The sequence below is a fragment of the Paramisgurnus dabryanus genome, chromosome 4, assembly GCF_030506205.2.
Source record: "Paramisgurnus dabryanus chromosome 4, PD_genome_1.1, whole genome shotgun sequence".
Lineage (NCBI taxonomy): Eukaryota > Metazoa > Chordata > Actinopteri > Cypriniformes > Cobitidae > Paramisgurnus > Paramisgurnus dabryanus.
The window spans coordinates 44,139,580-44,167,276 of record NC_133340.1 but is presented as its reverse complement, the minus strand read 5'-3'; the positions used below and the strand labels follow the sequence as shown (position 1 = coordinate 44,167,276).

The 27,697-nt window shown below is 37.8% G+C and overlaps 1 protein-coding gene across 1 annotated transcript in view; it reads left to right on the top strand.

The window, feature by feature from the left end:
- Positions 1-27,697, top strand: part of LOC135736009 (multiple PDZ domain protein) — a 53,014-nt gene that overhangs the window by 1,827 nt on the left and 23,490 nt on the right. The window contains exons 4-18 of the mRNA XM_065254742.1: positions 6,860-7,042; positions 7,177-7,313; positions 7,470-7,689; positions 9,869-9,991; positions 10,093-10,275; positions 11,174-11,276; positions 11,411-11,499; positions 11,779-12,031; positions 13,575-13,654; positions 13,798-13,944; positions 16,395-16,574; positions 18,438-18,590; positions 18,822-19,031; positions 21,576-21,656; positions 25,286-25,397. Of these exons, the coding sequence (XP_065110814.1) occupies positions 6,860-7,042; positions 7,177-7,313; positions 7,470-7,689; positions 9,869-9,991; positions 10,093-10,275; positions 11,174-11,276; positions 11,411-11,499; positions 11,779-12,031; positions 13,575-13,654; positions 13,798-13,944; positions 16,395-16,574; positions 18,438-18,590; positions 18,822-19,031; positions 21,576-21,656; positions 25,286-25,397 (2,254 nt within the window). The remainder of the gene's footprint in view (positions 1-6,859; positions 7,043-7,176; positions 7,314-7,469; positions 7,690-9,868; positions 9,992-10,092; positions 10,276-11,173; positions 11,277-11,410; positions 11,500-11,778; positions 12,032-13,574; positions 13,655-13,797; positions 13,945-16,394; positions 16,575-18,437; positions 18,591-18,821; positions 19,032-21,575; positions 21,657-25,285; positions 25,398-27,697) is intronic.

Genomic DNA, 27,697 nt, shown 5'->3' with positions numbered 1-27,697 from the left:
CATCAGATTGGATGATAGTGGCATAATTATGACTTACCACATCTGCATGTAGGCTATTGCACATCTCTTTCATTACCATGGTAACCGATCCTGTAGTACCCAGATGTGACATGCATTGAATAAAAGTATACTTTATGCTGATGAGCAAACGTTGGGTAACGGGTTTTACTTGACATTGAAATTTACATTTTATAAAACAATCCTTCAACGTGCGCTCTGCAATAAAGCATGCAATAATATTTAGCAGACAATGCTTTGACACATAATGATAACAGTTATCCTTTTCTGTTGTATTGTTGTTTGACAACCCACAAAGGTTGTCAATTACTATAAATGCACTGATTTAGTATGAATGATTATCACAAAAAAGATGCAATAAATAATCTTGGTATCAGGGTAATTCAAGCTTGAAGTATTCCTTGAAGGTCAGATAACACACAGTGTTTCTGCTCATCTTGAGTAGTATTGCATCCTTTATATCTCCAAAGTATCTTTAGTTTTATCAGATTTATAAAAACAGATCAACTGTACTGCAAATTTTCCAGTAAAGACCGAGCGCCTGGAGCCATACTGCGGGCGGAGCAAGTTACGAGCAAACAACACAAAAAAACATTATCCCACTATCTTTGGACAATTTATGATTTCCCACATGTTCATGTTGTTTACAAATGCAATTTTACTTATCGCCTGTGACTCATGACCTGGTTGGGACTGCCCCATTTTAACGAAATCCAGCTTTAGACTATACCCATTGTTCCTATAATGCTGGCTTCACTGGGAAGCTGAACAAGCTTAAATTTCACACTTCTCTGGTGAAGCTGATTTTGTGTCAGCTCTTGGTCCCATAGCCTGTAAAAAACGATGGATGTAGTGTCCGTGACATCACCTACAGGTTTCTGAAGAATGTTTTTTGAAGCCAGTAGTAGGCAGTGCCTGCCATCGCCATCTTGGCCGCGTGTCACCGCGCATCACTCGTGGATATCCGAAAATGAGTGGGTGAAGCTGAGGTGGCTGGTTGCTGAAACCATGCCCCTCTAGCTCGACTCTAGTGACAGCAGTGGCTGTTTAACCGTCACTCAAGTGAGACACAAAGACACAGTTGTCATGAAGGGCAAAATTAGCTTAATAGACCAAAAACACTTTTTGTACCAGGCTTTAAACATATTTTTGCCCCTCTAAAGATGGCCATTTTAACATGGGGGTCTATGGGAATTGACTCCCTTTTGGAGCCAGCCCCTAGCGGCCAGTCGATTTATTGCAGTTTAAGTCACTTCTGTATTGGCTTCATCAGAGAGATCGTAAGGTTGCTCCTGGGCTGTTCCAGGTGAAGTGCCCATATAAGGACTTCCACTGTACTTTCTGCATGCAAATCGCCCATGGAAGAAATAAAGCAAGATTGTTATGTATGAATCTCTTATGTTTGAAAAAAAACTTTCCGAAACCCCGACAAAGTGCATTCAGCACAGAAATACTATATCATACTGGTTTTTTGACACCTTGCCTGCAGTATGTTTGACGTGAGGAATCCAACAGTGTTAATAAGTCAGAATGCATGAAATAGCTTTAGAAGCATGTTTTGCTGCACGTCTTCAGTCAGTCAAGACTTTTTTGTCATAGAAATGTATTTTTATTTAAATAAAAAAAAAAATGTAGCCTGTATTCCATATCTTGCTGTTATTAAATGTCCTTACATATAGGTTTAATTGTTTAATCTATCTTCCACACACTTTATATTTAAACTAAACTATAATAATTACTTTAAACTCTGCGTTTGCATCTGCATTATTTTAAAGTAATTATTTTTAGTACAAAAATTATTTATATAATTGTTTTTAAAAATTACTTGCATCATTTCCACCAAGCTGTAAGTTTAGCCAAAAAAATAAAAATATTACATTTAAGATACATAAAATGTAGTTATAATATAAGGGTAGACAAAGTAGTCTGACTGAAAAAATATGAAAATATTTTTTTTTATTACACAATGCATAGTACTTTCTAAACACAGTAATATAACATTTGTGAAGTGGTTTGATTGAAACTGTGGCAGGAAAATGCTACAGATAAATTACAAAATCCTCATGTGATGCATGTATATAAACTGCTGGACATTGGTAACACATTTAATCAGACAGTGAAACAGCAGTGTTGATTATTGAGAGTGTGAAAAGTGTTTATTTTCTTAAAGTCCACAGGGCCAAAAGTGGCCATAGTTATTAATAGAAACACCTTATATTGCGCCTTTCAAGAGCATGCAGCGCAGAATAAGAATGAAGCTGTTCAGAAAGAACACATTTTTGTTTTCACGAAAAGCTGGTGAAACGGAATAGACACAGGGGTCTTAGACACAGGCAAATAACTACTGTTAACCGAAAAATAACAATATATTAACTTCTAAAACCATTTTTATTTTGTCTATTCAATGCTTTTCACATCTACCACAGTACTAAAATATATTTCGATTATCTTCATTTAGGGTTCTTTCTCAATGAATATTGATACAGTATTTGGGATTAATTTGACTTAATATATCAGCATATCCTACTTAATTTGATTAATTAATTTCACTACTTAATAGCACTATAAACAATGTGATCCAACCTGGCATAATATTTGAAAATTGTTTTAAAAAATGGTTGAATTTCACATCTGTTGAAATTATTATTTTGGTGTGATATTATCAGGATTGAGAGGACTATCATTCCAAACCATGTAAAGAGGTCATATAAGCCCAAGAGACATGGGGCGGAAGTGGTGGGAAGGGTTATTCAAGGGTACTAGAGTAAGAAGTTAGAAAGGTGGTCTGGCTTCACAGCATGCGAGTTGTGTCTCAGGTGCAGAATGAAATCTTATCTTGGAAGTGGGCTGTGTTGGTCTGTATAAGCTTTCAATGCAACCAAAAAGTACCTTAGATCATTTAGCTCCACAGATACCATCAGGAAATAGACACAGTGGGTGCTAAAGTCCATTTTATAATGTACGTCCACGATTGATTGTCTTACAAATCTTTCGCTAGCCAAAGTGAGAGAAGCGTGCGATTGCAGTAAATGAGACGTGACCTGGGCTCTAATATGCTGTAAGATGTAGCTAATGCAGTAGCAAAGTTATTATATTATAAGTTTAGACAGTTTGTCTGTGCTTGGTTATGGGTTTCTGTTAGCGACTAAACTGACCTCTGGATCAAATACCATAACAATGTTGCGGTTTCCAAAAGACTAGGGGAGACAGTAAGCATGAATCCCTGCTGTGCGTATTTGCCAGCCAGGCAAGAATTTAATGATCGGAAGCTAACATTGTAAAAATTTATTTTACACATTAATGTAAGTGTAATAGTTAAAGCAACACTATGTAGTTTCCATGTAAAAATGACTTACAGCTCCCCCATGTGGTTGAAAAGCGCAACAGTGACTGGTATCAGACACTCTTCTGCAGGCAGGGGGGGGGGGCGGGGCTATGTGCTCTACCCTCCACCGCCACTTTCAGAGTGTGCTTGTAGCAGCTAGGAGGTTGCTCAGGTTGCAGCAACAGTACAATTTGTCCAGTTAAAAGTTGTTCTATCACTGAAATAATTTAAGAGACATTATTTAAAGGTAAAAAACTACATAGTGTTGCTTTAATACACTTTAGCAATGATTTGAACTAAGGTATTTTACTGGTTATTTATTTAGCTTTTTTGTACTCTAGGGTGACTCTGTTGATATTGATTCCTTGCAGAAGTTATGTTTGGGCCACAAAAGCTGTTTGTTTATGTTGCCACTGAAACCATCTATATATTAAACTCACTTAAAGGATTATTAAGAACACCTATTCAATTTCTCATTAATGCAATTATCTAATCAACCAAATCACATGGCAGTTGCTTCAATGCATTTAGGGGTGCGGTCCGGGTCAAGACAATCTCCTGAACTCCAAACTGAATGTCAGAATGGAAAAGAAAGGTCATTTAAGCAATTTGAGCGTGGCATGGTTGTTGGTGCCGGACGGCCATCTGCTCAGTTACTGGGATTTTCATGCACAACCATTTCTAGGGTTTACAAAGAATGGTGTGAAAGGTAAAAAACATCAAGTATGCGGCAGTCCTGTGGGCGAAAATGCCTTGTTGATGCTAGAGGTCAGAGTGAATGGGCCGACTGATTCAAGCTGATAGAATAGCAACTGAAATAACCACTCATTACAACCGAGGTATGCAGCAAAGCATTTGTGAACACGCACAACCTTGAGGCGGATGGGCTACAACAGCAGAAGACCCCACCAGGTACCACTCATCTCCACTACAAATAGGAAAAAGAGGCTACAATTTGCATGAGCTCACCAAAATTGGACAGTTGAAGATCGGAAAAATGTTGCCTGGTCTGATGAGTCTCGTTTTCTGTTGAGACATTCAGATGGTAGAGTCAGAATTTGGCGTAAACAGAATGAGAACATGGATCCATCATGCCTTGTTACCACTGTGCAGGCTGGTGGTGGTGGTGTAATGGTGTGGGGGATGTTTTCTTGGCACACTTTTGGCCCCTTAGTGCCAATTGGGCATTGTTTAAATGCCACGGCCTCCCTGAGCATTGTTTCTGACCATGTCCATCTCTTTATGACAACCATGTACCCAACCTCTGATGGCTTCTTCCAGCATGATAATGCACCATGTCACAAAGCTCGAATAATTTCAAATTGGTCTCTTGAACATGACAATGAGTTCACTGTGCTAAAATCGCCCCCACAGTCACCAGATCTCAACCCAATAGAGCATCTTTGGGATGTGGTGGAACGGGAGCTTCGTGCCCTGGATGTGCATCCCTCAAATCTCCATCAACTGCAAGATGCTATCCTATCAATATGGGCCAACATTTCTAAAGAATGCTTTCAGCACCTTCTTGAATTAATGCCACGTAGAATTAAGGCAGTTCTGAAGGCGAAAGGGGTGAAACACAGTATTAGTATGGTGTTCCTAATAATCCTATAGGTGAGTGTATAAGTTATGTATTAGATAACATGTGTGCTCACTCTGCATTGTTACACTGCAAAAAATTATTTTCAAGAAAACTATCTTAGTATTTTTGTCTTGTTTTCAGTAAAAATATCTACAAATTCTTAAATTAAGATGCTTTTCTTGATGAGCAAAATGACCTTTTAAAAAATCCAATTTAAGTAATTTAGTGATTAAAACAAGCAAAAAAAATCTGCCAATGGGGTAAGCAAATTTTTCTTAATTTTTTTTTGAAATTAGAATTTCAGAAAAATGTTCAAGATTTTTTTGCTTACCCCATTGGCAGATTTATTTGCTTGTTTTATGCACAAAATCACTTAAATGTGATATTTTTGGTCTAAAAACTAGACTTATTTTCTTGGGTCGTTTTGCTCATCAAGAAAAAGCATCTTAATTTAAGAATTTTTACGTATTTTTCTCGAAAATAATTTTTTGCAGTGTAAGGCCAGGGGTTCACAAACTTTTTAATTCACGGCCCATTTAATTAGGTATAATTTATCCTGGGGCCCACCATTATTTGTAAATGTAAATAAGAGAAAAAACACTTTTTCCTTCTTTTATAATTGAGTAGTTGTTTATTTTCCTTGTCATTTTTATGAAATGTAAGTTTAACTCTTTCCCCACCATCGACGAGTTATCTCGTCAATTAAGAGAAAACATTTGCGCAAAAAAAAGTGTTCCTGATTAATTTTTATGTTAATCTGCAATACTGTAAACCCAATTTATGGAAAAACTGAAGCCAAAAATTTTATTTACTAATTTTAAACCCTGTATATGTTTTGATAATTGTTCTGAATCTGATCTCTAACAAAATTCCTTCACAAAAATGCAATTTCTTTAATCAGCTTTTTGATTAAAAAAAATATTTTTAAAGACAAATACTCATATTTAAGAGTTTAAAAACCCTAGTTTAGGCCATACGGCATGGATAAACATATGCTTTGCACTTTAAATTATTCATAAGAGTCATTCTTTAATCAAGCTCATCACTTCCTGTCTTTTTGCATTCTGAAATGCAACTAGCTGTTTATTCATCTATGTTTGTGTGTAATGATGCCTTTTCCGATGACAAAAAAGTAATTAAATGTGCCATATACTGTATGTAATGTAATATTGGTTATATTTTACACACTACTTACATTATAAATTACTTCACCAAAAATGGCCTTAGCAATATTTCAGATAAAAGGTATTCGTGCATGAAATATTCATGGCAAAAAAAATCAAAGTTCAATTTATTCATATGAAAGATCTGAATCAAAATGTTGCTGTTGTACAAAGTGCATATTTGAATGTTGTCTGCAAAGAGAGGTCCAGTTGCGTAACAAATCCTCAATAGAGTAAGTGTACAGTTGTGTGTACATGAGATGAGAGACAGACAATGTGATATATCTGAGAGATGATTCTTTATAAACAGCAGCAGTGACCAGGCTGAGGCTATATAAGCTACTTACCTGAGCTGACCACTAAATCTGTGCTAAGTGAGAGAGAGAGACAGGGGTCAGCAAGTCACACACACAGACACCCACAAATACACTAATGAGTAAAAGAGTAAAAGTACAAGGATCACATACTGAAAGTACACTGAGAATCTTACATGGACATAGCTCGCATAAACTGTATAACAGCAATGAGTTTATGTATGAGCAGACCCTGAATTTATGATAAGCAGAAACAAGCCTATCTGTCTCTCTAATATGGGTTATCTTAAATTGTACTTTCAAATCTATTAAATCTCAAAACTTTACTTCTTTTGTACTTGGAGGAAGAATGCTTTTGTCAATCTGAATTTTTATATGATATGAATATCAACTTGGTGAAAATTCACTTTTAAAGAAGACAAATAAACCACATCACCCTGCCTTTGTGTTTGTACAGGGCTCTCCCACGATGCCTCAGTCCCAGTCTATGAGTGACACATCCCGCCCCACCTGCACGCTGAGCTACAGTCACTCCTACCTCTCAGCCCAGGGACGCAATGACCTCTGTCGGCCCACCAATCATGTGACTTTTGACCCCTGCATCACAGAGGACATTTCACTTCTGCAGTTTATGGCACGGGTATGTCTAAACACCCTCAACCACCTTATTGAGCTACATTCCCTGTGACATTCTAGTTTTGCATCCTTTCATAAATGTTATGATTTCTGCCATGCATCTTATAAAAGCAACCTCGCGCTCCCTCTCTCCCTCAGGGTCGGACCGTACTTAGTTTTGACGTGGAGAAGGGAGACAGTGCTTTAGGCGTCCGTATTATTGGCTTGGCCGCTGAAAGCAGTGGAGGTCACGGTATTTTCATACAGGGGATTCAATCAGGCTCAGTGGCAGACAGGTAAAGTATACCAGACAAAAAATGCAAATGCAGCAAAACCTGACTGAATAGAAAAGGCCAGAGCTGGATTATTCTGAAGTCTTCATTCGATGCTGCATAATTCATGTATATGTATTAACAAGATATCGACTTTCCATACCCCCTCTACTGCTCCAGTGATGGACGTCTGTGTGAGGCTGATCAGATTTTGGCAGTTAATGGTAAGCTGTTCGACTCCTCGGTAACACAGGAAGAGGCTGTGAAGATTCTTCAGGAAGCTGCCTCTATAGTGACCTTAACTGTAGCCAGAGGACCAATGACAGAGGTTAACCACCCACAGATAAGCCATACTGTCTCTCTCTGCAAAAACCTCTGCGGTCTTGCTGGACAGTTCAGTGTAAGCATCCTTTTAAAAAAGTATTATTTATATATAGTATGTAATATATAAAAATGTTGTCACTGGGACAGTATCTTTTAAAAGGTCCTAATATGTAACATTTTGGTTCCGGTATGTATATTTTAGGTAACAATATACACCTTTTATGTACAAAAGTGTACTTTTTGAAAAGGTACCGACCCATTGACAACTTTTTATAACTTTTTTCTTAAAGGAAAACACCCACATTTTGTGAATTAAGCTTATTCACAGTATCCCCCAGAGTTAGATAAGTCCATACATACCTTTCTCATCTCTGTGCGTGCTGTAACTCTGTCTGACCCAGCCCCCGCTAGCTTAGCTTATCACAAAGACTGGAAGTGAATGGCTCCAGCTAGCATACTGTTCCCAATAAGTGACAAAATAACGTGAACATTATCCTATCCTATTTATGTGTTGTCATTTGTATAGTCACACCGTGTACAAATAACAAGCTCATATGAGACACAGCCATCTTTTAAAAGTATACACACTGGGAACTATATTCTCAAAAGACGAAGCACTGCTACTGGGCGGAGTGATTTGCTCGCAGCACCCAAGAAGTCCCCTGGTGAGGAGCAGAGAGTTTGGTCAGAGTTGTGCAAATCACTCTGCCCAAGTAGCAGTGCTTCGTCTTCAGAGAATATAGTTCCCAGTATGTATACTGTTAAAAGATGGCTATGTCTCATATGACCTTGTTATTTGTACACGCTGTGACTATACAAATCACAACACATAAATAGGAAAATGTTTGCGTTATTTTGTCACTTATTGGGAGCAGTTTGCTAGCTGGAGCCATTTACTTCCAGTCTTTGTGCTAAGCTAAGCTAGTGGGGGCTGCGTCAGACAGAGTTACAGCACGCAAGGAGATGAGAAAGGTATGTATGGACTTATCTAACTCTGGGGAATACTGTGAATAAGCTAAATTCCCAAAATGTGGGTGTGTTCCTTTAATACATAAAGAAGAAGCCTCATTTGGACCCTTTCTATAGTATAGTGGGAAGTCTTTACTATAGAAGTAAACAATGGATTACATTAAATGTATGCATTTGGCAGATCCTTTTATTCGAAGGACTCTTTTACAGGAACGATCCCAGAATCAGTTATGAGATGTGTTTGCATCCACACAAAAGGCACACTGGCAATTTTCTGGGATTTAAGGGCTTTTACTGTGTTTTAACATCACTAGGGATTCAATCCCATGACCTTCACTGCAAAAAATGACTTTTAGATATAGATATTTCAGTAGATATTTCTACTGAAAACAAGACAAAAATACTAAGTAAGAAAGTCATTTTTTGCAGTGTTTGCATTACTAATGTAATGCCCTACCAACTGAGCTACAGGAACACTGTCACACAAAATAATGTCATTGCTTTTTCAATTTTTACTAAAACTAAAATAGCGTACATTTGCCTTTGGCCAGCAAAGCTATTCAACTATGTTACCCATATTATTGTAAGAAACTAAAATTTGTGTGATTAGCAAACCTCCTGAAGTTTTTTACTTAGTGTTTTTGTCTTGTTTTCAGTAAAAATATCTAAAAATTCTTAAATTAAGTTGCATTTTCTTGATGAGCAAAATGACCTAGGAAAATAAGTCTTATTTTTAGACAAATTTGTGCTTAAAACAAAGCAAAAATATCTGCCAATGGAATAAGAAAACTTTTCTTGATTTAAGTGTTTATGAAAAACTAAAACTTCAAATACGTACTCTGGAGACAACAAATATTTATTTTACAACTTAAAAAAGTCTTGTGAAATGTCCCCTTTGAGACTTCCAGGCCTTATTTTCCCGCCTACTGCCACTGTAGTTGTAGAGCGTGCCTCTTACTGTATTTCATATAGATTATATCACCCTACATCTATCTTATGCCGTATATCCGCCTCACTTTTACCTGTCAGCTTAATTATGTTACAGAACCACAGTAATCTGATTACATTACCACTATAAGTGAAGTACATCTAGCATTTTACATTGTTATGCATTAACTTTCCTTTACCTAGGCTTGTTCGGTTTGATATTTGCTGTGAAAGCCTCAGTCTCATGTGACTGTAGTACACTGTAAGAATACCTGCTAATGTTGGACGTCGTTCAGTTAAGATGAAATGGAGCTGGATTGTACATATTTATAATGCCATTGATCAAATTTGCTACACAGCCTCGACAGATTCATCTAATTGAGCTACAAAATGACGGATCGGGTCTGGGTTTCGGCATCGTGGGAGGAAAGACGACCGGCACCATAGTTAAAACCATCTTACCTGATGGGATAGCAGGAAAAGTATTAACATCAGCAGAGATTCACATACATACACAATTATTCATACAGATTGAAATGAAGAAGCCTACCCAAATCCACTGACCCCACAGTTTTATACACAGGATGGGAGATTGCGTACCGGTGATCTACTTCTCCAGATTGGTCATGTTGACGTGTCCTCCATGAGCAGTGATGAGGTGGCACAGGAGCTCCGTCTTTCTGGTTTCAAAGTGAAACTTCTCATCGCCAGGGAAACCACTGATGATGACCTCTCACCCCCCATTGCTCTGCATCAGGAAACTCAGGTGTGTGTGTGTGTGTGTGTGTGTGTGTGTGTGTGTGTGTGTGTGTGTGTGTGTGTACCTGGTAATTATCACGTTGTGGGGACCAATTGTCCCCACAAAGATAGGAATACCAGTGTTTTTGTGACCTTGTGGGGACATTTTGATGTCCCCATGAGGGAACAAGCTTATAAATCTAACAAGATGATGTTTATTGAAAATCTAAGGTACAAGAAAGGTTTTTGTGATGGTTGGGGTTAGGGAATGGGGCATGGGGGGTAAAGGGAATAGAATATACAGTTTGTATGGTATAAAATGCATTACGTCTATGGAATGTCCCCACAAAACATGGAAACCAGACTGTGTGTGTGTGTGTGTGTGTGTGTGTGTGTGTGTGTGTGTGTGTGTGTGTGTGTGTGTGTGTGTGTGTGTGTGTGTGTGTGTGTGTGTGTGTGTGTGTGTGTGTGTGTGTGTGTGTGTGTGTGTGTGTGTGTACATGTGCTATATGTCTTTTAAATAGTATAGATCACCTAAAATTATAATTATGTCACTCAATAGGTCTTACAATGGTAAGACATAAGGGTGAGAAAATATAAAGCATTTGGTTGAAGTATTCTCTAACATATTGAATTGTGTGAAAATTACATCACAGACACATTGATGGACATTAATTGGTGTTAACACACAAGGGTTTAGAGGTTGAGTGAGTGAAAGTCAATATAGTCTGTAAATGTGCAGAGAGAAAAGGAGTTTGTGTTTAAATTGAGACTTAACTTTATTCACACTTTGTAAGTCATTAATCTTGATTAAAATATTGTTATGATCTAAATGCCAAAGTGCCAAACTGTCACTGTATTTTGACTTTGCAAATACACATATTAAAAAGTTAAGGCTGTAAAAATGAAGGATTATCTTTCTACAGGATTCACTGGAGGGTAATGAAGTAGAGTCCAGTGCCAGATTCACTAAAAACATGAACGGTTTGGGCTTCAATATTACAAAATCTGTGGAAAACCTCGACACAGGTATGATTTTGCAATATTGCCATCCTTCAACATGATTATGTTCCTGTCATTCTACTGTACAGTAGGAGACACAGGCAGCTGCGTTGTCTAAATTAAATGTTTAATGTTGATTGGTGTCCTGTGTGTTTTTATAGACTCCAATGGGTTTGTAGTTAAGAGCGTACTAAAGGGAAGTGGAGTGGATCAGGATGGACAAATTCACACTGGAGATCACATTATTGCTGTGAGTTCAAACCGTTCAAACTGTTCAAACAGTTGTACCTGCACAGCATGAGGTTTTAATAGGTTTAAAACAAACGGTGGTGAATTAAATTTTGTATTAAAGAGCAACTATGGTCCAATTCAACAAATCAATGAAGGACCAGAACCGCTCATTTTATAATAAAGCATTCAACATCCCCGTGGTATAAAGTATGTATAATTATGTTAATATGAAGACAATTGCATCAACAGAGTGGTCCTACACCATTATAGCTTAAAAAGTCAGTGTGCTTCTGTTCAGGCGGATGACTGCAGTGAACCGAAGGCAGAGGAGATTTTGGACTTGACTGGCCAACATGTGGAGCTGAACAACGGCTCCCAATCTGGAACACAAACAACCCCCACAATGTCCACAAACACCCAAAAACCCTTGACCCCACTGGGTCTCCTGCCCCCTCCGCTACCCCCATGCCTACCAGAATCAAAGCCAGCGCTGCCCCCAGGGAAAATTCTTTCCATTGAACGACGCGATTTCAACTTCAACAGAGAGAAAAGTTAGTGAAACTTTTTACTTTGCTTCACTTACATTCATTCATGAATTCTCTTTTACTTGAACTTCTCTGTATGTTTTAAAGATTCAGTAACTCCTTATAATAACACCTTCTGTTCCTATTTGTTCTTTCTCTGACCTCAGTTCAGTCAAAGCAAACCTGTTATTTAGAGTCCAAGATGTAGAACTGCAACTGCACAAGTGCTTTTGTAAAAATGAAAATCATTGTGATAAAGAAATATTATAGGTTATTTTCAGCTTAATTTAAATCTAGTGCATTTGTGCAATGTTGGTGGCTACCAAAGACAACAATTTCGACAAATCCCTCAGTTTGTAAGAGTGAAAGTGACAGATGGGCACAGTACCTCTTTAAGAAATCTCAGCATGATTTTTTTTGCTGTTTAAGTAAGTGTTATTCATTTACATACAGGCATTAAGCAGACATACTGGTTTGTACTGTTTGATACTGAATAGTTCACCCTAATATAAACATATTTTCTTATAATTCACTCATCGTCATGCCATTCTACATGTATATAACTTCTATTCTTAATAATTTATGTTAAATTATCCTTTCTGCTTTTACTATGGTGGAAATGTGTTCAACGTCATGCAGTGCACACAGTGATCGGTGTATGCAGCACATGCAGTACACAAGTAGTATTGTACTGTCTAGCACACCACTTTATTGTTGTTTCTATCAAGCCACTCTGTTGGCTTACATCATACTGTAACATAATATTTATAAAACTTTATTTCATAAATATCATCCATGAATATGATTTGTGATTCCCTTCAGACTGATACCCAGCCCTATTAAGTGCTATAATTGGGTCCTCAGTGACTCTATCAACCTAGAAAATGTGAAAAAGATCAACCCAGTAACGTAGTTTTGATAAACCATTCTCTGCAAGCATGTGAAAAAATAGCTAATTGAAATTTGGCTCCCCTTGTGATGTCGGAAGGGGAAAATATCACCCCTTAATCTGCACTATCCAACCACAGCACTGCCATTTAGTACATAGATCAGCTCACTTTCATTTAAGAGGACACACCTAAAAAATGGCATATTTTTGCTCACACCTACAAAGTCTTGTGAAATGTCCCCTTTAACTAAGGCAACACGTCGGTTAGATCAAATCTGATTTCATTAATAGGCATGCAAGAACCACTGAGAGCTGAAGTTACTTTTTTGGTGAACTATTCCTTGAACCACCAAACATGCTGGACAACCATCAGAGTCTTTTTTTAAGAAGCTGATTGACATGGGTACTCATTGATAAGAAGTCTTGTGGAACCACCAGCAAACCAGAAATCCACGCTGGGACCAGCATTCAAAACACAACATTCTGTATGCTGGTGACCAGCATTTTGCATGTTGGTTTGCTATTTGGGGTGAACTGTGTCAGATGAACGGAGAAGGAATTGATGAACACAATTATTATCATCATGACACCATCACAATTTTTAGACGTGTTTATTTGTACTCTGCTGTGATGTTATCATTACTGTTATTGTCTGTGTGATGCTTTGACTTCTTTTTTCAGTACCCGGAATGTCTGAGGAAGAGGAGAAAAGGCTTAAGGAGACGTGGCAAACCAAACTGGGCCCTAAATATGAAATCATGGTGCGTCTTATTTGTATTCTGTTTGTATTGTAAATTGATGTGTGAGTATTAAAGTGTTGGTATGTCAATATATTGTATATGCTGAATCTATTTTTGTGTCTATATTTACTTTTTTTTTATAAATGTGTTATGTGTTTGTGCAGGTTGGCCAAGTTGAGAAGTTCAGTGAGAGCAGTGGTCTAGGTGTGAGTTTGGATACTAAGGAAGGTCATCATTATATCTGCTCGATACTGCCAGAGGGTCCAATAGGACTGATAGGAATCATACACCCTGGAGATGAACTTCTAGAGGTTCACTTTATACATTTTATAAATAGCTGACAGCATGTTGACCCAAGCACCACACCCTTATATGCTTGTTGAATGTACAATTTCAAAACTATGTCATTAACAGCTTCCACTATTCTGAGAAGGCATTTGATAGCCGTTGGGATTTGCTTCCATTCAGACATTAAAGCCTCAGTAAGTAAGGTCGGGCACTGATGTTGGGCAATGAGGCCTGGCTCAAAGTCGGCATTCCGATTTATCCAGAGTTGTTCAGTTGGGTTTAGATCTAGGCTTTGTGCTGGCCAGACAAGATCTTCTACACCAGGCTCAGCAAATTCTTTATAGGCTTTGCTTTGTGTCTAAGGGCTTTGACAAAAAAAGTTGACACAAAGTTGGAGGCACACAGTTCTACAAAGTGTCATTGTATCAGTTTTTTTATGAACCTCGCTTTTTGCACAGAAGCTTTTTCATTCTGTGAAAGAAACGTTGGAAGGCACATAGTTGGTTCCTCAGAATGTCATTGTAGATTTGTCTTCATAGGAATTACGGGGTAGTAGTAGGGGCGTGTCGCAATACTTTTAGCCTTGTACTGTATCTCCTTCAAACACTAAAACACTATTTTCTGGGAAAATAAGTGGATAATTTCAAACAAGCACTACTGATGTGTGTCACTTGGTTGAGCATTATGTTTCCAGAGCAAATGTGGGTTTGATTCCCAGGGAACACACATACCTGTATTAATAAATGTATACCTTTAATTAGGGATGTCCCGATCAGGTTTTTTTGCCCTCGAGTCCGAGTCCGAGTCATTTGATTTTGAGTATCTGCCGATACCGAGTCCCGATCCGATACTTCTATAATACATTAAAAAAAAAAAGAATAAAGAAGAGCGAAAAACAGAACCAGTCCAGGATGTTCCTTATGTTCCAGCGCATAACTACAGATGTGTTAAAAAATAATGACTATAGAGTATATATGTTCAGGGGTTAAATTGGGGTTTGTTTTGTAGGGAGGCTCTGGGAGGGAGGGTTCGATGGGTAACATGTTTAATCCTGATGACAGCAAAGCCACTGGGTGTGTTTCAATGACATTTTGTATCTCTGATAGGATTTTATAAGTTTCAGTTTTAAAGCTGTACCACATGTTGACCCAAACTTTAAAACCTGAACTTTAAATTATGCAAATCTATGAGTCTGACACCCTATATGCATTTGGTGCACATGTCATTATGCACAATTGATCAAACTTTGAATGAAGTTATAAGACTTAACCTCCTTGACTCATTCTAGGCATAAGATAGGCTACCCAAAAAGACTCAATTAACAAGAAAAACAACATACTGATTCAGCAATATATCTTATAAATTAGCCATAGAGATTCCCTAAGCTGGTCAGCAGTTAGTTAAAAAATACCTACAGTTAGGTCGTGATTCATTTGTATAATCAAAATACATTATTTTATTAAACTATACAATCAGTTGTATCGAGTTATCTAGTTAACATTTTGTAATGAGATGAGTGACATGGCTATACATACTTTAATACTTTGTTTCTAGACTTCTATTAAGTTTTTTCGACATGGGCACCATTCTTACCTCTCTTTCTCTCTCTCTCATCTCTACAGTAATGTCAAATGCTCCTGCGCGAATGCGCGTTCTTGAGGTTCTGAGTGAGACGCGGAACTGCGTCTGAGCACATGTTGACAATAACGATCAACGCGTCGTTTAAATGAGCGGTAAAAACGCGGTTTTGTCGTGGGTTCCTTGCACGCACGAGTGTGAAGCCTATGAATAAAAGCACGTCAATAGGCTTGTTCGACTTCATGCGGCGCCGCAACAATCGACAGCCGAGAGACGTCAAACTACCGCGAGAGTGATCCGCGAAATCATACGGAGGAGTTTGCTTTTAAATCGCTCTCGTGGAACTTTGACGTCATGCAGCACCACAAGAACCGGCAGCCAGATGAAGTCGAACAAGCCTATTCTCTTCAGTTCACACGCACCAGCGCAGCGCGTACACTGGCGCGGAGCAGAGCGAGAACTTAATGGATTTTAAACCCTGCATATGTATCCGAGTCCTGATCGGGAGGTAACGTCCGATTCCGATCGAGTCTGAAACCACGTGATCGGGGCCGATTTCCGATCACGTGATCGGATCGGGACATCCCTACCTTTAATGAAACATGCCTTTGGGATTAAAGCCTATGCCAAATGCGCAAACGTAGATGCTGTTATTTACAGATTGTGTTGTTTTAACACCTGTATCATAAACGATGGTAACATTCACTTGCATAATAACCAAAAGCACTCACCCTTCGTTCTGCATTCTGTTTTATGCTTCGCTCTTTATCCAAGTAGGACTGAACATGAATATCAATTATGACAGAGACTTAAAAATAGCACGTCCTGACAGTAGAAAAGCCCAAAGGATCAGATTGGCAGAATCAAAGATTTGCCGTGTTTGTTCTATCTGCAGGTAAACGGGATGACTCTGATTGGGGAGACACATAAGGAAGTAGTGAGTTGGCTGAAAGAACTTCCTGTGAGAGTTTGTGTGGTGTGCAGTCGCCTCATTTCACTCACACAGAATGAAGAGGATGAGGATGATGATGTACAACTTACCCTCAAGGATCTACTGGCAGAATTGAATGAAAAGGTGCTCGTGTGCGTGCGTGTGCGTGCGTGTGCGTGCGTGCGTGTGTGTGTGTGTGTGTGTGTGTGTGTGTGTCAATCATGACATTTCAAAGAAACAGCTGTTTGTAAGATTATCTAAATTCATTAGAAAACAAAACTCTTTAATTGATTGTGTTTCATAAAGAATTTTTTCCTCATTAGAAAATTTTGCTAGTAAAGATATTAATAATTCTTTTGAAAGATATGTATAGAGTAAAAATTACAATCACTTAAGTAGTATAAATAGTCTGAGTTTTAAATCTGCACTGCCACTGTTGAATTCAGTTCAATTTTCTGTAGTAATTTACAATTTAATGTAATGTATTTATGTGGCACCTTTTCTAGGTACTGTTTCATACTAGCCTTTGCATTGCAATTTAGTATGTTAAAGGAATACTTCACTTTCATAAAAAAAAACAGATAATTTACTCACCCCCATGTCATCCAAGATGTTTATGGGCCCTATTTTAACGCTTTAAGCGCATGGTCTAAAGCGTACAGCGCACAGTCTAAAAGGGTGTGTCCAAATCCACTACTAATTTAACAATGGGAAAAATGGTATATGCGCCTGGCACACAGTCTAAAAGGGTTGGCCTTATTCTCGAAATGGGTAATGAGTGTGTTTTGGGCGTAAGTTTAAATAAACCAATGACAGCCATTTCAGCACTCGAACAGCGCCGTGAGTGTTTTGAAATATATTACTTAAAAAAATGGTTCTCATCTTACCATATCCAGAGGTACAAAGTCGTCCTATACAATAAATGTATATGTGGGGTGGCATTTAAAAAAAATGCCATATTAGCACTTTTAAAAGCAAAAAAACATGCTTAAGAGGCTACAGGTGAAGCAACTCTTCACGCCTTCTAAAGTCCTGTAAACTGTCCTCATTTATGTCCAAGAGACTCAATAAAAACTTTTTACATTTTAATCCTTTAATTTTTCATATTTAAAACGTTTGTGTGCTGTCCATGTTTGAAATAAGCAAACGCCCATTGTTGTCCAGTTTAGAGGCTCATATTACTAATACGCTCTTTAAATAATTAAAATAATATTGCGCCATTGACTTTAGACTATAGAACAGGTTTTAGTTGGTCAATGGCGAAGTCTATTTTAGTTGCATGAAAATAGCAATGTGCCTGAAATTTTTTTTTATCAGAACACCAATGGGGGCACAAATGGGAGCAAATGGATTTGTTATTTAAACAATTTAATGCTGAACGTGAAAATGCTACCAGGCTAAAACTAGCAAAAACAGTTGCATCGCGCTTTGCTCTATGTTTTTCTTTGTTCAGTCGAGAAGAAATTAATTTTTTTGAGGCAAAACATTCCAGGATCAAACAGTACAAACCAGGATGGTCATGTAATCCAACCAATCAGTGCAAACAGAGTCTCTATATATAGAAATCTCTCACCTCTGTCCCATGGCAGTTTTGCAGCATCCGTCCTCCACCCCATCACCTCACTCTCAACTACATCTATTCCAGTTAGAGAGGGGGGAGTACTCTGGGTTTGGGCTAAAAGTCTGAGCTCGGGGCCCTCCCCAAGTATGCTTTATTATCATGTCACCCTGTTGATTACATGTTAATGCGAACTTGTAAAAGCAAATTAAGATATAAATTATTATAAGCTCAACAGTGTGAATCAGGGTAGGGAGACAGTTTGCTCAAATATTTTCATACATTTGAATAATAAAAATGTTTTCTTTATTCATAACCAAAAACAAGTCAAATGTAAAAGGAACTAATAACATAATAATGTAAAATTAAAACATAATGTTTTTTCCTGTTATTGAATTCACTTTATATGTCATTGGAATCAAAATGTTACTTTGTCTTTAAAATTCCAGGCTGAGGACAACTCCATTGTTACTGCCAAAGAGGATGATGGGAACGCAGAGGCTCCTGTGCTATCCCATCAGGCCATGTGGGAGAACGAGATTCAAGTTTATGAGCTGCAAAAAGGCGATTCTGGCCTGGGATTTAGTATACTAGACTACCAGGTATGTGTGTGTGCATGTGTGTTTGTGTAGCAAAACCGCAACAACAAGACCAGCTGTGAGTTTGGTCTCCACATTAGTTGATTTGAAGAGTCTCGGTTGTTTTGAAACCCTGGAGGAGAACCAGACATATTGTTGCAGCAATAAATACAAGGGTACTACAGCATAGCAGCCCTGTCTCCTAATATACTATTTTCTTTCTCTACCGCACTGTCGCTTTCGAAACTCTCTCAGGATCCCATGAACCCCGGGCGGACTGTCATAGTGATCCGCTCTCTGGTAGCAGGCGGTTTGGCAGAGAGGGATGCACGCCTGTTGCCAGGCGACCGGCTGATGTTCGTCGACGGGACTGACTTGAGTCACGCTAGTCTAGCCGAGGCTGTTCATGTTCTGAAGAGCACTGCTTTAGGCACTGTATGCATCGGAGTATCCAAACCCTTACCGGTAAATATTTCTATTTATCTCGTGTTCCTGTAGCTCAGCTGGTAGGGTATTGCATTAAAGGCTATAGTCACGAAAGGCTGTGGGTACGATTTATAGGGAACACACATACTGACATACTGATGAAAATATATACCTTGAATGCAATGTAAGTTGCTTTGGATAAAAGCATCTGTATGCCAAATCCGTAAATGTAAATGATCTCACAAGCAGCTAAAACCAGACAACATCAATCAACTTTAAGCAATCTAAAACTAAAAGTTTAATAAAACGAGTTGAAGGTAAAGTTTCTTATAGATGAAGGGTACATGAAGGTAAAAAGTGTCACATTGGTAGTACTTTTTCAAAAAGTACACTTTTGTACCTTAAATGTACACATTGGTTAGAGCAGTGGTTCTCAAACTGGGGGCCGCGAGATGGTGCCAGGGGGGCCCTAGTTTTATGACATTTAATAAAATACATAAATTTATCATGAATTCTGTGTAATTAAACCTAAAAAAAAAGGCTACTAACCAAAAGCACTATGTATATTTTTATTTATTTTTATTAAAATGTTTCAGAACAGTTTTATGTCATACATTTTCTTTAGGGAGGGCCGCGAAGGAATGCACCGTACACAAAGGTCAAAGGTACATATCTGTACCTAAATGGAACATATTAGGACCTTTTTAAAAGGGACCGTCCCAAAAAACTTTTCTACATTTTTTCTGAGAGAATCTAAAAATAAGGAGTTTGATTCTGCTAAATAATAGTTAAAAGTAACAATGATTTTGTTTAGATCTCTATGGCTTCAATAATGTGCCACATGAAGATATTTATCATTACAGCAACCAAACACATTTGTTCAGTTCATTTATCAAGTAACTGTTCTACAACATACAGCTAGTTTTTAAGTTTATACGTTTTTATTCTGCATATCTTGTGACAAACAGATGGTTAAGTGGTACGTTTTTTCATTTACACCAATTTGACATGAATAATTTAAAACTGCAAGGACCTCAATTATCAGTGGCTAATAATGACTTTGACTTCATAGCTGTGTCCAAAATCGCCCCATCTCCTATAAAGTGCACTATATAGGGTGTCAGCCCTACATTTTGTAGCTTTGTCCAAATTATGAGTGAACAACTGATTCCCTACATTAGTTTGATAGTTTACCATTGTACATTAGCATTATGACAAATCTCAACAACACTATTTACATCATTGTCCAAAATAACTCGTTCATTTTTTACCACTATTTTCCTCTGTAGTAATTTCACAAGTTCGCCTTGTGAAATTACAAACTTGGCTCCTCGAATTCGAGGATCAGCTCGAGCCCCAAGTTTAAACCCCACCTGTAGAGCTATGCAGAGAGATGGAAGAGCAAATGAAGGAGGAAATTGGAGAACAGGAGGGATGCCGGAAAATTCTTCACTGGGAAGGCATGGAGACTGACTCGATTATATAAGCTCTCAGAGTGATTGACGGGACTGAATGTTTAGGCTCCTCCCAAACCTATGTTTAGAACTTCATTTATCTGAATTTACACAAATTTGCCATGATTTCAACCTCAGCCAAGAATTTACATAACTATTTATGCAATGGCAGATGCTTTTATCCAAAGCAACTTGCAGTGCATTACAAGCTATACATTTTATCAGTATGCTTGTTCCCTGGGTTTAAACGCAACGCAATGCTCTACCACTGAGCTATACAGGAATTGAAGCCAATAATAAAGTTATATTAAAATGTACTGTCCTTGTTTAATAGTGTTAAGAGCATTAACTGAATATTTGTGTGTGCGTGCGGGTGTATCAAATTGTGCAAAATTTATTTCAATGTGTTTATTTAAGACTCATAAAAGCCTAGTTATGGATTTATCCTTAGCAAAACAAAAGAGTTTGCCGTTTAATTATAAAAATGATATTCTGACCGGTAATTTGCTTATGCAATGCATTCATTTTGCACATTGTTAGGAGACAAATTAAACCGGTGAGTTTGTATTTTAAAGGAGTTTCTATTCTGAAAGTCCTCATGGTAAAGAAATCCTAATAAGAATTTTATTGAATTTACATTTGCTTATTATTTCCTTGGAATGATATTGCATTGTGTTGCCTGTGTCATCTTGTATACGCTGTAGCGTTCCTGAGCCGTGGGTTTTATCATACAGCATTATTAGTCTAGAGCCAGACTAAGACCTAAAGTCTTCTGTTTTGTTTGTCTAATCTAATTTCATTTTATTCTGCATAGCATATACTCCCCTTTGCCTGGTGGTGGTCTTTGTTTTCTAGACTCTCTGTAAAGCACGTCTCAGTTACTGTGACCCATGAGTTTCTGGTTACTGGCGTCTTTCAATAATTAATGTCTCTTTAATTTCAACACCAACCTCCTAAAACAAGAAGCAGGTGTGTTTGTGTGTCCCACGGCTCCAAATCGGTCCAAAGGAAGGTCTTCTTTTTCTTTGTGAAGTTAACCGTGTGTATGTAGTGCATATGTGATTGCATCCAGACAGAAAATTGAGGAACTTGGAGTATGGAGTATTTAATACAGCTGTGTCATTGACAGGAAAATGAGACCCAGGACCTAGGATCTAATGTAACAGGCAACTGCCACTCAGCACGTAACAATCAGCAAGGAATTGTGCAGGTAGGCTACAGGCTTACTGTATCTGCTTCTTCCAGACATCACATACAAGATATCACTATTCAACATAATACTAATGTTATCAGTAATGTAAAAACTACTTAGCGTTCATGTAGCTCATTTGGTAGAGCATTGCATTAGCAGTGCAAAGGTCGTGGTTTTGATCCACAGGGAACACACATACTGATACATTGTAAAGCACTTTGAATAAAAGCATCTGCCAAATGCTTAAATGTAAATAATCTAAATACCACTGAACAGCTCGAACCAAATGCATTTTGTAGAGCATGTGAAGAGGATAAACGTACTGGATTGGTTTATCATTTTCAGCATAGCTTTCTTGTAAACCTGTACTTTTGTTTTCAAGAGCAATTGACTTTGTAAACAGTGGTTATTTATAGCTAGTTGCACTGACGCATTCGGTAGGCCAAAGAGAAAGTGTTTTTTTTCCACTGACCTAATTTAGTGTGGTCATTCTAGCTGCCAGGGTTTAACTGGGAGGATATTTGTTGACAGGATTTGTGTGACATCATCTCTTATTCACATGAGGGGTTTTGCCTTACTCAAGACCACAAGTGTGTACAACAAATTCCTTCGGGTTGGAATGTGGAGAACACGTTTTGAGCAGTCTGTTACTGACCACACATTACATTTACGCTTTTGCCAGATAACTTTATCCCAAGCGACTTATACAAGGTATACATTTTGGGTCAAAGACTAAAATACTTGTTTGATTTGTCTTAACTGAAAACAGCTTGTATTGACATTTCTTAATATATATATATATATATATATATATATATATATATATATATATATATATAAAGGGGTGTCACGATTCTCCAAATCTCTGATTTAATTACATTTTCGACTCTAAGGTCACGATTCAATTCGATTCTCGATTTTTTTCCCCTTTTTTTAAAGATAAAAATGCTATGTCATTATTATTTATTTTTATTATTATTATAGTTTCACATTAACATGCACATTGCGTGCTTTTCCTCGCATGGGGGTTTGTGGGCTTCACTTTATGCAAGAAAGCTTATAGGATTCCTTCTTGCACGCACATGGACTAAATGCGTCTTGGACTCCTCTAACATCTGAAATAAATCCAGCGCGTCATAAGCAGCTGCGCTTCTCTCTGTCTCACGTGCACGTGCTCTCGCATCTGTTCGAAGTCTAAACATAAACTAAATAAGTAATCCTTACGTATTTGTTCAGTTTTATTCATTTCATGCAAGCTGAGGCAAACTATCCCTTTTGTTTAAAATATAACCTGCTGCATCTTGGCGCCTCTCTCACTCTCGCGCACGTGCAGAGAGCTGCGCTCTGTCCGAAGTTTCAAGGAGTTGTAGCAATACATCCCTCGTGTTTAAAATATAAATCCCTGAGAGCTTTTTCCCCCCGCTTGGCAAGCCGACCGTACGTGACATGGGGGCCTGGCAGCATCGACGATCCCATTTTTTAATTCGAAGTTTGAGGGTGTGACTTAATTTTGATCAATTTAATTTTAAATATATATATATATATATATATATATATATATATATTTATATTTATATTTATTTATTATTTATTTATTTATTTATATATATATATATATATATATATATATATATATATATATATATATATATAATTTATTTATTACACGGCTCTCTGGAATGCTTGATTCTGATTGGTCAGTTGAGACATTTGCAGGTTCGTTCTTTTCAAATAATAACCGCTCCAAAGTAATAACGCATAGCCGGTACTACTTGTACGATTAAAATCGCTCCGCACCAATAAAGATTACTAGCTGTTTGGCGCCATCTTGTGACAAACACTGGACAACCATAATTTTAACATGTACGGAAAAAACAAAACATTTAAACAGTGGATAGGAGAACGAACAACGACAAGACACAGAGAGCTTACTGAGACTGAACTTGACAAAATAGTCGGGTCCTGATCACACTGTCGGGGCTTATTTCCTGATAACTACCGGCTGCCTCTACATTATCCCTTACTTATACCACTGGTCTGTTGAATGCTGTATTGTGATTGGCTGAGAAATGTTCCGTGGGTATGCATTAATTTCTGATAACCGCACATCTAACTTTTCAAATGTCTTAAAAATAGGCACTAGAGCAATGTTTGTGGTAACCGTTAGCTGTTTTAACATTCCATATCGGTTACAGACAACATAGCGCTATTATTGTCTATTTTTGGAAAAAATAGTCTTGTTTTGGATGCACCGAATGTTCGGCCACCAGAAGTATTCGGACGAAAATAGCAAAAAACTCATTTTCTGGTGTTCGGCCGAACAAGTGAAAAGACCGAATAAATTTTACCGAACAATGAGGTCTTTGATGACCACAGACAGTAGGGCAAATGCAGCAACAGCGGCGGCGATCCTGTGTATTTGTCGTCATAGATGAGAAGAGGAACGATGAAGAGTGTCAGCAGTATGTAATAAAAACTTCCTAGAACAAGTAAAGTCCTACATGACAAACACACTTATATTAAAGAAGAAATAAAATGTTTATAAACAAAAGCTTTTTGTTCGACAAGTCTATCTACAATTATTTGATGAGAGAAGTGACCAGGTGTAAAAAGCCCCATAGACCAGTTCAAAAGATGTAAACAACACTGGTCCAGAAGCACTTCCTGTTTCCGTTTTTTAACACTAGATAAACGTTGGGATAAAATAAACCAACAGAACATATAAACCTGAATTAACTGAAGTTAAACAAACATCTTAAAGATAATAATATATGTAAAATAAAAAATAACTGTCACAAACTGTAACAGGAAGTGTTTCTGGACCAGTGTTGTTTACATCATTTGAACTGGTCTATGACTGCTGGAATGTAAAAAAATTCATTGTTAAAAAATGTGAAATAAATATAGTAAAAAGGGCATTCTGAAAATGTAACTTGTGCAATGGTGAGAAAATTGGCAAAATAATTAGGAAAATGAAAAATAAAAAAATTGTTTAGTATTTGGCCTTCGGCTGAGTGTTTCATTTTATTTGGCTTTGGCCAAGAATTTTCCTTTCGGTGCATCCCTAAGTCTAATTGTGCCAAAATATTTTATACAATTTGCAAAGAATGACAGATAATTGATGATGAATTGCTTCAACAACATTACTAAAGAAGGAGGTTATCGTTCTTTAAATTACACTTACATTACAGGTGATGCAGTTCCTAATTGACCATTTGGTGACATTACTTATCAAAGCTAGTTGTTTTTCATTTTGGACTTTGGTTATAAACAGGTTTTGAGCCTAAACATTTCGGTTCCAAATTTGAGCGAGATTTGTGATCATTAGAAAGTCTTGACAACAAGGACTGTATTTGACAACATCTGACAACAGCTTCAAAAAGTGTGGCAAATTGCTCATCAGAGGATTGTTCCTGATGCTATGAATGTCATTCAGTCACACATTCACTGGCACCATTTCGCCCTGGGATGCCTCTCGAGATCTGGACTGACTCCTATGCACTAAATCAATACTGTCATCGTTGAAAATGAAGTATTGCTATATGACAGATGTTAAAAGGGTTCTTAGCAGTTCTGGAGGTCTGTTTTACTCTCGAATATGGAAAGGAAAGTAGGATCAATAATACTGTGTGTTGTTTGTGTTTCAGAAAAACATTCAGTCCCAGAATAGTGAGATGGAGGCTTGTTCTAAACCCATCTCTGTCCCGTCCAGTGGCTATGAGAGAACCATAACTATAGTCAGGGGAAACTCCAGTCTGGGTATGTTGACCCTGATTATTACACTCTTCCTGTCTCTGTCTTTATACATGTTTAGCGTGTTCATGCACAGAGAGGTGAACCCCGTGAGAGATCTGTAAACAACTGGTTGTATGTGTATGTGTGGTACAGCTCAACATTGGATCTTTAACACCTTCGCACAGCATAAAGTAAACACATGCATATTGTTATTGTATGTAGAAATGTAATGTGTTATTTTTTTATGGTGATACAATGCTGCCTATCATGCAACATGTGTGATCAGTGAAAGATGTATTTATTATGTCCATTAGGGCAATAAAAAGTTTTTTATTGGTGTTACTATAAGATCCCTTAACAAATAGTTTACCCTAAAATTTATATGGAAGGCAGACATGTTTTTTCATGAAGGTATAATGAAGAATAAAGCTTTGTTTTTATACTGGCATTTTGGTTGGCAACGCGAGCCTCTTGTAATCGTGCGTGCGTCTCAACAAACGGATAAGGTGTTGCACTATTCTCTGAACCGCCAGGGGGCGATGCAAGCAATCGAGTCAAAAACAAACACAAAGAAGAGGATAGAAGTCGTCGTCCGCTGGAACAACCCTGCTTCTAAATCGAGTCAAAAACAAACATCTAGCTTGATATCTAAATATGTGAAAATGAATAAAGCATACATTTCTTAAATATAGCTGCAAGCAGCAATGCCGGGGTCAAGCCGAAAAGGGCACAGAAGGGTGTAAAATTGGGTTTGGATAAGAATACCGAAGAACCTAGGTAAACCTCATGATTTCAAAAGAAAAAAAGGCAAAAGTAATCAACAAAAATAATCTATGTTCTTGTCTCCTGCAATCGTCCTTCTGTTATTGACAATCATGGAACATTAGAGCACTGAAGGACATGTGAGTGATGTTTGCAGTGGCATAACATGGGTCACAACATGTTACAATCCATGATGACTTATGATTTTAGTTGTGTTGTTGCAGTAGTTTTAGGCAAAAATTGCTATTTTCTATCTCCAAGCCACTAGGTGGCATTATGACAAAAGTGTGCATGCAACCTCAGGGCATGACTGCGTTACATTTAGCTAGTTTCCTGACTATACACTTTAGTTCAGCAAAGAAATAGTTGTATGACCATAGGGCTTGCTTGATATGAAAGCTTTTGTCCAATTATAAGGCCAACTAGTGGTGAAGGCATACCAATTTTTTCGTGTGGCCTCAGACTCTGCTCGTACATCAGCGTATCAAATCTGGTGAAAAAATCTCTTTTCGTTGCGAAGTTATAACCATTTATGTGTAAAAAACACAAAATTCAAAGGTAATTTTTCGTTTTTTGCAATTTTCGGCCATTTCTGATGAAAATTTTAATACAACGCCAATAGAACTTTTTGTTCAGAAGGTAATGCAATGTTCTTCCTATGGTGTTTTCAAGTCGATCAGAATAACGCTCGCGAAGATATTCACACGTGTTTTTTAAGTGCTGTTTTGCTGCTCAGGGCTAACCGTAAGGCAAAATCTGGCATGTTTGGTATCGTTGGACTCGGCGACTACTCAGGACTCCTAAAAATCAAGTCCCGTCAAAATTCGTTTATCGCAGCCAAAGTTATAGGTGTATAAATCATTTGTCTGGCCACTAGGTGGCGCTGCAACGAAACTGTGCATGCACCCTCAGTTCCTGACTGGCATCACAAGTACCAAGTGTCGTTTCAATAGGCCTAAGTTTGACGAAGATACAGCCTAAAATCTGTTTTTTTGCGCTCTACGTAACATTTGTCAAGGCGGTATACGACAACTGATTGGTGTATCAAAATTCTTTTGATAACTTTTTGCCATGAGTGTCTCTAGATGATACATACCAATTTTCGTGGCAATCGGACAAAAGCTCTAGGACGATTTCGAAAAAGTAGGTTTTTTGAATAATTCAAATTGGCGGGAAAATTTTCATGACGGAAAATGACGTCATAGGGTCCAGTCGAATTGTCTTGAGCCAAGGAATCAGAGGAACAAGAATTTTGTTTCTAGGACTTACGGATCAGAAGTTATAAGCAAAAACATAAGTGCAACTTTGGACTGTTGGTGGCGCTAGCGGGTTAGACATAGAGACTCCAAATTTGCTGTGGGGACACATTGGACTGTCCTTTATCAGTGTGCCAAATTTCATAACTTTCCTACGTACGGTTCTATGGGCTGCCATAGACCGCAATGGCGGAAGAAGAATAACTAATAATAAATATAGCTGCAAGCAGCAATCCCCGGGGTCAAGCCGAAAAGGGCACAGAAGGATGTAAAGTTGCGTTTGGATAAGCAGACTGAAGAACTTAG